General features: G+C 42.1%; 1 protein-coding gene across 2 annotated transcripts in view; it reads left to right on the top strand.

Annotated features, from left to right (window-relative positions):
• Positions 1-12,584, top strand: part of FAM135B (family with sequence similarity 135, member B) — a 299,141-nt gene that overhangs the window by 182,739 nt on the left and 103,818 nt on the right. For both annotated transcript variants that reach the window (XM_012001609.1, XM_012001610.1), the window contains exon 7: positions 1,390-1,516. In XM_012001609.1, the coding sequence (XP_011856999.1) occupies positions 1,390-1,516 (127 nt within the window). The remainder of the gene's footprint in view (positions 1-1,389; positions 1,517-12,584) is intronic.

Here is a 12,584-nt window from a genome sequence, read left to right as displayed (position 1 = left end):
TCTCGCATTCTGTAGGTTGCCTGTTCACTCTGATGGTAGTTTCTTTTGCTGTGCAGAAGCTCTTTAGTTTAATGAGATCCCATTTGTCTATTTTGACTTTTGTTGCCATTTTTAGACATGAAGCCCTTGCCCATGCCTATGTCCTGAATGGTATTCTTTTTACCTCGTTTGCCTCGGAAATTGCTCTCCTGCACACACTGGCCTGAATTTTCCTGCACTGTATTACATCTGTTGGTTTCCTTTGCTCTCTAGACAAATGTCTTAAGGTGAAGGCTGTGCCTTAATCATCTTATCATCCTAGCACCTAACCCACTGCCTGGCGTATGGTATGGGCCTAATACATATTTGAATAAATGAATTAAACAGAAATATAATTCTAAATTTATTTTCTTGTCAATATTTTAAGCAGGAACCTGGATCTCTTGGATTAAGCCCTTCCACAAATGTTTCTTAAGCACCCATAGTGAAGATGGTGAAGATGTCACCTGGGGCTATTTATTGTCAAGACTCTCTTTGCCATCAGAGACTTTAAATTTTACTGAGGAACTAAAACATGCCTAGAATATAGTATCCACAATATGACAAAACATCCATTGGAAAAGAAATTGAATAGAAGAGATCTAAAAAAGAATACGAGAATGAGTAAACATTACTGGTATATCAATTGATGAAAATCAAACAGGTAAAGATAGAGGAAGATGACCATAAACTCAAATATGATAAATTTGAATAATCACACATCTTTTCCTAATCTCCTTTGATCCTGACATTGATCATTGCCATCACATGTCCATTAATCTTTGGATTGCAGAGCTGGGCAGGAACTGCGCATTTGTGAGCTGAGTAGGTTATGGTCTTCCCAATTAGCGTTGACACAGCGAGTGCTTTCTGGCTTATGACAGTCTTTGACATCGTATTAGACTCTTGTGTGGATCATGGAGGAAGATGGTTTATGCTTTTCCACAGAAGAAAAGAGGTCCAGGGAGTGGGACGAGGGGGTGGAAGGAGCAGTGACAGGACTCAGACCTTGTCCGGTCAGAGTTGCCCCTGAAACTTCCGGAGCCCATGCCACCTTCCCCTCTAGTGATATAAGCTTGGAGCTCTGCTTCAGTGTTTCTCACAGGTATGTTGTTGGTATTCAGGGTGGGCATTTACATGCACACGTTGTAGGATGTGTATCATCTTTGACTTTCAAGCTTACATGCCAGTTATACCCTCTTTATTATCAAGACATCCACAAATGTCACATGCAAACACCTCCTGGGGGTGAACTACTCCTAAATGACTTATCCCAAAGGCTTCACAGGAACACCCCTCAAAGGGGCTGAGTTAATGGCACCATCACTTTCTTTACCTCCTTTTTCACCCTTTCAATTATCTTTCATTTAGTTTTACTCGTCCAGGAAGAGGCTCCTGGCTTGGTAAAGGTGGCCCAGACACCGGACAAGAACAGTCTATCATTTCTCTGGAAAACTTGGTCTTTGGAGCTGGATACTGCAAGCCGACTTCCTCAGAGGTAAGGCCTGCGTGGGGCAGTTGCTTCAAAACTTTCAAACTTTACTTTGCAGAGTGTATGTTCTATGAGATTCATGCTTCTTTGAAACATCCCCTTCAGAGATTTTTGCTAATTTAACCCTTCCTTTCACCATCTTCCCACCTCTTCTTTTTATCACTACAAGCTCTATCAGAAATATTTCTAAGGCCAAGCCCTGGGATAGATACAAGGAATATGGTCTTCATATGATACTTCTTATATGTGGTCTCTTGGAAGAATACGGTTCTTTGTAGGTCAGGAGGCTGTGCTGTGAGGGGGCCACTCAGACTGTGTGATAACATTGAAAGCCATGCCTGCTTTCAAAACCTGGCTCCCACTTTCATTTGTGCACTCTCTGAACATCAGTTTTCCCACCTGTAGAGTGGGCTCCCCAATAGCTAATAATCTCATGAAGTGTTATATGCACCCACCAAATGTTGTAATGAATGTAAAGTTCCTAGCCCGGTATCCAATACTCACTAGCTGCTGACTATACATAGCCTGTCCTTCTCCTTGTTCTTTTATCCCAAGAAACATCCCTTACTCTTCTGTGATGTGCAGGGCTTTAACTACACAGGGTATGATTCTGCTCATTTCTCCTGAGCCAGTGTGTGCTGTGTTTTTATTAGTGGTCTACTCATAAATAACCAGCCTGTATTGTTCAGGATTCTCCAGAGAAACAGGACCAATACAGCCAATAGGATACACATACACGCGCACACACACACACACAGAGACACATACACACACACACACACACACACACACAGAGAGAGAGAGAGAGAGAGAGATTTATAATAAGTAATTAATTCACATGATTTTGAGGCTGAGAAGCCCCCAGATCTTCAGTCAGCAAGTTGGAGACCCAAGAGTGCAGATGGTATCATTCCAGTCCAAGGCTAAAGGCCTCAGAACCAGGAAAGCTAGTGTTATAAGGCCCATTCCAAGTCCAAGTCCAAAGACAGGAGAAAACTGATGTCCCAGATCAAAGACAATAAATAAGAGACAGTTTTCTCTCACTCAGTCTTTTTGTCCTATTCAGGCCCTCAGTGGATTGAGTGAGGCCCATTCATGTTAGAGAGGGTTATCTGCTTTATTCAATTGACCGGTTCATCCAGATATACCCTCACAGGCTTACCCAGAATAATGTTTGACCAAACATCTGGGTGCCTTGTGGCCCAAGTAAATTGATACATAAAAGTAACCATCACACTAATAGTAACCATCACTACTAATTTCTGAGTAGCCCACATTATGTGTTAAACTGTCCATGCCCAGTCAGCCCCACAAAAGAGGTGCTCTATCCTCATATACAGTCAGGCTCTGTGCACAAACTGTTCAGAATATTAGGTAATGCATTCAGCTGGCTCTCCCGTGATGTCGTCTTTGCTAGCTCTGAGACCCAGCCAGGAGGTCTGGTGGCAAAAACTGCCCAAGTCGTGTCTTCATCTGGTCCAAGCTGCTGTGTCACGCGATTTTATGGTCCTGAGAAGCAAAGAAAAGAGTTGTCAAGAGCCTGCCGAGAGGACCTGAGGCCAGAAAGGGGTTCTATGTGATGGAAGGAGCAGATTTTAGAGCCAAATAAGACCAGTTCCAGGGTAGACTCCAACAACTTGTAGATGCAGAACTTCAGTCAACCACTGAGCTTCTCAGAACCTGACATCCTCAGTGCTGATGTAGGGCCCAGAAGATAGAAACTGAATGAGTAAGAAAGCGAGTGGAAAGCAGTGAGCCCTGTAGCATGTCGTTGGACTATCCCTGCTGCGGGTCTTTTGCACCAGGACCATCACTGAGGCAGAGCTCCCCATAGTCAGCTGAAGCCTTTGCAGTGACTAAATCACAGTTCAGCTTCTCCCTGTGTCCAGCCTTCCTTCCTTCAGCCCCCATGTGGGCTGGCACCTAGAGTTTCAGTAGACCCCGTGTGGAGACTGAAGAGCCTCAGAACCAGGGCTGGCCCTCAGAACCTCAGTAATCTACTGCCTGAAAATCTTCCACTCAAACTCTGTTTTCCAGGGAATGTGGCCTGGGGCATTAGGGGATGTCATTGGTCACAGATCAATTCAAAACACTTTCAACACTCATCTTCCAAGCCAAGGGCCTTTGCTGAGGCTGCCACAGGAGCTTATGAAGATGATTACAAGAAGGTTTCTGTCCTGAAGGACTCTGATGTGCAACTCCCCGCACACCCTCCAAGACCTTGTTAGATGCCACCGCTAATGTGAAAGTACTCTCTGATTTTTTAAAAAGAAATACTTCCTCTTCAATTCTCTAGGCATTTCTGTCCCTCCTCCACTGGGCTCTGAGTGGCTGGGAATAGAAACCTCATTCAGCTCCCCATCCCTAGGGCCAACACCATGCCTGCCATACTCAGTGCTCAATAAAAGTATGGGGAATGAATGATATAAATGTGTGAATCATGTTCATGTAGGAAGCTGAGCAGCAAGACACTGAGGCCACACGGACCATCCGTTGCTTCACACGGCAGGAGCCAGCAACAGGCTGCAGGAGGCAGCTGTGGAACGAGGGGCATCTCCGCTGACGTGTGCGTGCCCAGCTCAGAACATTAGACCTGGTGTGGGGTGGGATGGAATGGGACACATGATAGACCATTTCAGTCCACCAGACTCTATTACAGATGACACATGTGAGCATGGCCCAGCCAAATTTCTATCTCTGAGACTGTCACGATGTGGTAGAAAGCAGACTCTGGTTACAAATGCCCGCTATGGTAAATGCTGTGTGACTTGGGGGAACTCATTCACTCTTGTGGAAACTTAGTTTTCTTAACAGTGAAATGGGATCACATCTACCTTCTAGGGAGGATTTCAGAAGTTAATGTGTGTAAAAACACCACAGAAATAGACTTAGGCCCATGATACAGTATAGCATTTCTTTTTATTTCTCTTCTTGGCTATTTTTGGGGATGTGTGTCAAAGCAGACATCCCTGTCTTTTACCAGAGTCAGATAAAATGGTTTATTTGTGAGTGCTTAGCTTTGAACTTGCTCACGGAGTTGAGCTCAATGGGTTATTTTCAGGACTTGATTCTTTTCCTGTGCATTTTCTATTTGATTCGCATCCAATTATGCAGATTCAGTGCTGTGCACCCACCCTGTGCCTTCCCACCAGAGAAGTGCTGCCAAGCAAAGAATAACATCCACTCCTTCCACCTCCCCTGGGAGCTCTGTATCCAAATCCCTGAGAAGCCCAGCGCATTAACAAATAACACTGGAATCCGCACAGATTGCAGCATCAGCTGGAAGGATTAGAGAACAGGTGCTCCCTTCAAAATAAGCCTTTCCTTGCAGAGACATTTGCAAAACTGGAGTTTCATAGCAAAACGAGCTGATTGGCATAAAAAATCACAGGGAGGTGAGGGTTGCTGCGACAGGCCATGTCTTTTTCTCATTAGCCCCGGCCCCTCTCCCCTCGTGGCCTCTGTTCTTTCCTGCAGCACCTTTGACATCTAGACATTCCACATTTAGAGTTGGTGGAACAAGTACTTATATTCCCTCTGCATCTGAAACCAGCAGCTTCACGCTAGGGGAATTATTTACCCTCTTTGACTCACGGCTTATCTGTCAAAGGAGATACTAATGCCTGGCTCACAGGGTGCTGAGAAGATTAAATGAAATAAGCTTCTAAAGGCCTTGCGCATAGAGCCTGACACAAACATGCCCAATAAAAACCTCCTGCTGATATTATTTTTTCTGTTATTTATCCACATAATTAAATCAAATGTTACTCCACGAGCTCCAATGCAGCCTTGTGGTGAGACATTGAGTGAAGAGTCTGCCATGTGGTTTTCCTCAGTGCCAACCTGCTGTGTGACATTGAGCCAGGCACCTACCCTTTCTGGGTCTCAGTTTCTCAAGGTATAGAGAGACAACTGGATATGATCATCCCGGAGGCCTCCTTTAGCCCTTTGTGTGCTGTTTTTAATTGTGATATCCCTGACACTGCCTGGTCCAGTTGGGGGCAGTTGGCACATGCGCGATGTGTTACTTTCTCCCGAGTAACAGAACCGATAAGTTGTACGTGTGTGTGTGAATGTGTTTGCGCGTGTATATTTTAAGATTTTAAGAAATTGGGTCACGCACTTGTGGAGGCTGGCACGTCTAAAGTCTACAGGGTAGGCTGGCAGGCTGGAGACCCAAGGAAGAGTTGCCATCCAAGTCTGAATGCCGTCTGCTGGCAGAATTTCTTTTTCTTTGGGGAAAGTCAGTCTTTTTCTACTGAAAGGTCTTCAACTGACTGAACAGGGCCCACCCATACGACGGAGGGTTATCTGCTGTACTCAAAGTCTAATGATTTAAATATTAATTTCCTCTAAAAGATACCTTCACAGAAACATCTGTAATGTTGGATCAAATACCTGGGTTTTGTGACCTGACCAGGTTGAGACATAAATAGCCATCACAGCTGATGAATACTCAGGCTCTGACGGACTGTCATTAAAGATCAAGGATTCAGGCTGTGTGTGGTGGCTCACGCCTGTAGTCCCAGCACTTTGGGAGGCCGAGGCAGGCAGATCACCTAAGGCCAGGAGTTCAAGACCAGCCTGGTCAACATGGAGAAACCCTGTCTCTACTAAAAATACAAAAATTAGCTGGGTGTGTTGGTGGACACCTGTAATCCCAGCTATTCAGGAGGCTGAGGCAAGAGAATCACTTGAACCCTGGAGGCGGAGGTTGCAGTGAGCCGAGATCGTACCACTGAACTCCAGCCTGGGGGACAGAGTGAAACTCTGTCTCCAAAAAAAAAAAAAAAAAAAAATCAAGGATCCAGTTACTCAGAGTGAGGTGCAACCTGTTCTTCCCCAAGGAAGGCTGCACACCCCTTTTCTTTTCACTGCCATAAGGAGGGCTGTTCCTTCATCCAAGGGAGGAATGACAGCCTAGTGGGGAGACACGGACTTTAGGGAAATTTCTTTGTCTTCAGACCTCCATTTCCTTGGGCAGGAGCTTTAGTACACGCGCTCATTTATTCATCAGCCATTTATTTCGCACCTACTGTGTGCTAGGATCTGTGAGCTGCAGGGGCTAAGACAATGTATAAAAACTCAGTGCCAACCCTTAATGGATCCTGTGAGTCATTCACCATGTTGTACATGAAACAAAGGAATAATTGAAAATTACACATTTCACAACAGTGTGAAAAGTGTGTTACTGATCATTTCAAATCATATTTTTGAGCATTTACTTTACGTCAAATATGCTGGTAAGCCACTTATGTGCACGGACTCCTTCAATTCACAGAATGGCCCTTTCATATTTTCTTTCACAAATGAAAACCTTGAAACTGGGAGAGGTTAAGTAGGTCACTGCAGCCACACAGCTGATCAGGGACCAAGCTGGAGTTTTAAATCAGTGAGCCTGATGCCATCTCCTCATCCCCATCATTAACCGTGATATGAATGTTTAACCAAAGAAGGTTGTGATACCTTTTGTCCTTCTTTGGAAGGACTTGATAACATTCTAGTGTGTATGTGGGGGTGTGTGTGTGTGTGTGTGTGCACACGTGTGTGTGTGTGTGTTCTTTATCAATTTATTCATTGATGAGCATTTAAGTTGTTTCCACATTTTGGCTTTTGTGAATAATGTGCCAGTGAACATGGGAGTGCCGATTTCCCTTGGAAATCCTGATTTCGAATATTTTGGATATATATCCAGAAGTGGGACTCCAGACTCTAAGCTCCACCAGAGCTTAGGGTGTGTTTCTGATTTATTTACCTATGTGTGCCTGGCACATGACAGATGGCCGCGAAGCCTTTGTTGAGTAAATGAGTGTTGGATGCCTTGGAATCTGAAAACATCTGAACGCAGAAGAACAAAAGCACTTAGGGTGTCAGGCATTTGACTTGCCCGACAGGCCTGTTTCCAGTCTGCACATTGAGCCTCCTCGTTCCTTGGCTCACCTGTGGAGATCATAAGTTCGGCCCTGCGGTGGGGAGGGTGTTCTGCTAGAGCACCTTTCTCTGAGATGAATGTGCTGGCCAACAAAGTGAAATCCGCCTTCCTTTGTTTTACTTTGAAGATGGTTTCCCAGACAGAGGAATGCATGTCATTGAGAAAACGTACAAGGTTGCCACTCTGAAGCTGTCTTTAAGTCGAATTGCAGAGAATTGTAGAACAATATCTTCCTCAAAGTGAGTAATGCTCACACTGGACAAGAGGATGTGCTTAGCTTTATAAGGCTCCTTCCATGCCGAGCCTTGTGCCGTGACAACCCCTTCTCCTCTGATGGGAGGTGTGTGTCTGGCAGGGCAGGGTGGGGAGGGGGAACTGAGGCACAGAGCTGCCTCTCAGGCAGAAATCTTATTTCTCCTACATAGGCTTTCCTTTTTATTCTCTTATACCCATTTCTATTGGATTCTTTGCACTTTGCCCTTGCTTTGAATATGCCCTTGCTTGTTATTGTGAACACCCTCATATTCTTTTCATGAGGACGTAGAGTCACATATGTAAGACACAGACATGCATAATTATCATTAAACATGTCATTATGTTGTCTCTGGACGGTGACATCTCTTTGAGCAGAGATGCTGCCATTGGTTTATTCACTAATCAAACATTAATCAAGCATTAACTCTGTCTCAGGCACTGTGTAAGGGGTTCGTGATGCAGCAATGGAAATGGCAGTCTTCACCCGAGCCTGGTGTAGCATATTCATTTCTAGAGCCCTCAGTGCCCATTAGTTTCCGACGCATTGTGGGTGCTCAGTTAGTGCTGAATCAGTGAGGTGAGGAGATAGAGACTTACATCTTCTTATATCTACAATGAGTGGCCACAGTAGATGTAGCCATGTCTATAGTACTAGCTAGGGTCTACAGTACTTTTTAAGGACCAAAGGAATGTTTTAATTTCTTTTAAAGTCAGAAAATAATAAGGAATGTGGTCCAGTCTGAATTATATTCACCTTTATACAAACAGGTGCAAAAATATAATTTTAAGTACTTGTTTTATGAATGAAGGAGGCCTATGAAGGCAAAGGTGCCTGGGGCCCACAAAAGTCATAATTCAGTTCTGAGAGCAATTATTATTATCCCTCATTATCGTCTCTTGATTATAGACATAGAAAAATTGAGCCCAGTGAGCCTAGAGGACTTCCCCAAGGCTTGAAGATGTGAACCTAGAACTCAGTCCTCTCTGGCCCCAGGCTATGCTAACACTCATTGCGGCATGTCTTCCTGCACACGGAGTGTGCCACAAGGACATTTGTACACCGATGAAGTAGCTGAATGCAAGAGGTGCCGCTGTTTGACATTTGTGAATAATATGCTTTAAGGTTAACTACCTAGAGAAGGACCAAAGTTACCAGAAAAAAAAAATGTCTTTCAGGTTCATCCCTGTGGTTACATGTGGCAAGATTTCATTCTTTATTAAGACAGAATAATATTCCAGTGTGTATGTGTATACAGATATGTTTTTCTTCATCCATTCATTCATTCATAGACATGTAAGTTGTTTCCATATCTTAGCTATTGTGAATGACGCTGCAATGAACAAATGAGTGCAGATTTCTTTTGGAGATTCTGATTTCAAATGTTTTGGATATATATTCAGAAATTGGATTTCTGGATCACATAATAATTATATTTTTAGCATTTTGAGAAGCCACCATATTGTTTTTCATAGTGGCTGCACTATTCTACATTTCTATCAATGTTGTACAACGATTCAAGTTTCTCCATGTTCTTGTCAACACTTATCTTTCATACTGTTGTCAACACTTATCTTTCTTTTACAAGATAACTGTTGACAAGTTTAATTCATTTGAGTCTTTTAATGCAAAAGTAAACAGTATTTCTTATACACCATCCTTTTTATTACTGAAAATTGCTTTGTTCCGTCTCATCAGCCTTCTGATGCCTTGCTCCTCACCAATATTGGTGGGCATGATGAGAGATGTCATGTAGTGACAATGAGGTGTGAAGTGATATCTCATTTTATTTTTTATTTGCATTTTCTTAATAATTAGTGATGCTGAGTATCATTTCATATGCCCATTTGCCACTTGTATGTCTTCTTTGGATAAATGACTATTCAAGTCCTTTGCCAATTTTGAAAATCAAGTTTATTTATTTATGTATTTGTTGTTGTTATTGTTGTTGTTAAATTATAGGAGTTCCTTATGTTTTTTGGATATTAACTCCTTATTGGATATATGGTTTGCAAATATTTTTCTTCTATTCTGCAGGTTGCATTTTCACTATGTTGATTGTTTCCTTTGCAGTGCAGATACTTTTTAGTTTTGTGTAGTCCTGGTCATCTATTTTTGCTTTCCTTGCTGTTCATTTGGTGTCATATCCAGGAAATCGTTGCCAAGAGTAATGTCATGAAGCATTCCCGTTATGTTTTCTTCTGGGAGTTTTACAGTTTGGGGTCTGACGTTTAAGTGTTTAATCCATTTGAGTTGATTTTTGTATATGGTGTAATGTATTGGTCCAATGTCATTCTTCTATGTGTGGCTATCCAGTTTTCCCATCATCATTTGTTACGAAGGCTGTCATTTCCCCATTGTGTGCTCTTAACACCTTATCCAAGATCAGTTGACTGTATATGAGTTGGTTCATTTCTTAGTTTTCTATTATTATGATAAAACCACTTTATTGAGGTATGAGTGACATAAAACCTGTACATATTTAGCATCTACAATTTGGTGAGTTTGGATGGGCTTGCAGTTTGACTCAGTTGTTCTATATATCTGCTTTTATGCCTTTACCATATGTTTTAATTACTATAGCTCTACAATATATTTTGAAATCAGGAAGTGTGATGCCTGCAGCTTTGTACTTCTTTCTCAAGTTTACTTTGGCTATTTGAGATCATTTGTAGTTCCATATGAATTTTAGGACTATGCTCAGTGACATCAACTAGTCACAGAACAACAAATACTACAGGATTCCATTCATATGAGGTATCTAATATAGTCAAGCTCATAGAAAAAGATAGTATAATAGTGGTTGACAGTGGTGAGGGGGAAAGTGGGAGGTTGCTGTTGAATGGGTATAAAATTTTAGTTATGTGAGATAGATAAATTCTGGATATCTGCTATACAACATTGTGCCTATAGTAAAAATACTGTGTTGAACACTTACAATTTTGTTTAGAGGATAGATTTCAAATTAAAAGTTTTTACTAGAATTTAAAAAAATGAAATAAAAAATAATTTACCAAGAAAACATACAAACACAAGTTAAAGAAAAAACTTTTATAGTTAAAAAAGGTATTTCATAACTTCTACTATTTTAAGAATTAAGATGTCAAGCACTTTTGCATTTTCCCCCATTAAAATTATAAAACTTTAAAATTTATCTTTTAAATGATTGCTTGATTTAATAAAATCCTGCAAGAGAAATACAAGTTGCTATACCGTACATACACTAAGGGGGACTTTGAGTAAATGGTGCATTACATCAATCTGCATATGAACCCAACATATTTCCACAGGTCATTTTCATGAATCATATAAATCAGTAAAAATGGGCCTTTAATGCAACCGTCTACAGTATTGCTAAGTTATACATCACCCTTTTCTATTACTGAAAATTGCCTTATTCCACATTGTCTGCCTTCTGAATCCTTGCTTCACACCAGTATTTCTGGGCATGATGGAGATGTCACATGGTGACAGTGAAGCACTGGAATTCCTTTCCAGGCAGTCCATGACTCCCCCACTGTGTCCTTGGAGCCCAGCATGGCTCACGGTGCATGACAGACATGAAGTAAATACATACTGAGTGAGTACAAGGTGACAGAGAAGCAGGGCATAGAGCAAGAATAGTGGCCTTGGAGTAAGGAAACCTGGTAGGGCTAAGCTTAGGTTTTCCCATGGATTAACTGTGAGAGCTTGAGTGAGCCATTTAACCATTCAGATCCTGTTTCTTCTTCTTTTCTTGATGGGAGGATGAAATCTTCTTAACCTATAAGATTTGTGTGGGACTCAGGAAGGGTAAAGTATTTCCCCTTTGGGAAATCCCTTTCTCCCCACCCTGTTTTTTCTCCTTTCCCCATTCTTCCACCCTGGGATGCTGTGATGGTGACACTACAAACCCATGGACCTTGTAACATATGTATGTCAGGTAAATGTAGTGAACATTTATTTATGTTTGGCTCTCTGCTGTATATTTTTAATATGCCTCCTCACACCTGCCTGAATATATTCACATTATATAGTTGAAGAAACTAGAGCTCTAATAACTTAATCAAATTGGCCAGGATCAGACAGCTGATTCCGGGCAGGGCTGGATGTGACTCCAGATCTGACTGTGTCCAATACTTGTCTTTTGTCCACTTTGAGTCACTTTTCACCTGCTCACCTCCTTTCATCTTCCTGGTAAGTTGGAAGCCATATCTGTCACATTCTGTACCTAGCACAGAGTCATCAGAAATAGGTGCCTCCTTAATAAAAAGTTATATTAGTGTTTGCTCTTTTTTGCAGTTAGTGCAGCTGAGTCTAAGCCATTTATTGTGCACTCATGTGTTGTGGACAATGGTTATGTTAAACCTCTCAGGGCTAAGGATGAGTGCGATGGTGGTGAACAAGTCTGCCTGGTCCCTACTCTCATGGAGTTTACAAATTAGCCATTTTAAAAAATCTTGAGGCCAGCAGCGGTGGCTCACGCCTGTAATCCCAGCACTTTGGGAGGCTGAGGTGGGCAAATCACTTGAGTTCCGGAGTTTGAGACCAGCCTGACCAACATGACAAAACCCTGTCTCTACTAAAAATATTAAAGTTAGCTGGCTATGGTGGCCTGCACCTGTAGTCCCGGCAGCACTGGGAGGCTGAGGCAGGAGAATTGCTTGAACCCGGTAGGCGGAGGTTGCAGTGAGCTGAGATTGCACCACTACACTCCAGCCTGGGTGACAGAGCGAGACTCTGTCTCAAAATAAATAAATAAATAAATATAAAATAAAATAAAAATAAAAAATAAAATAATAAAATAAATTAGAAATTATTGAAAAAGTAACTTCATGTAACCTGTATATGAAAAGCCAAGCAACAAAGCAGATTTTAAAACTTTGAATGTGTTTACTAGAAGAGACCAG

Source organism: Mandrillus leucophaeus, unplaced genomic scaffold, assembly GCF_000951045.1.
Source record: "Mandrillus leucophaeus isolate KB7577 unplaced genomic scaffold, Mleu.le_1.0 Scaffold667, whole genome shotgun sequence".
Classification (NCBI taxonomy): domain Eukaryota; kingdom Metazoa; phylum Chordata; class Mammalia; order Primates; family Cercopithecidae; genus Mandrillus; species Mandrillus leucophaeus.
Note: the sequence above shows the minus strand (reverse complement) of the source record. Positions and strands in the feature narration are given on the sequence as shown.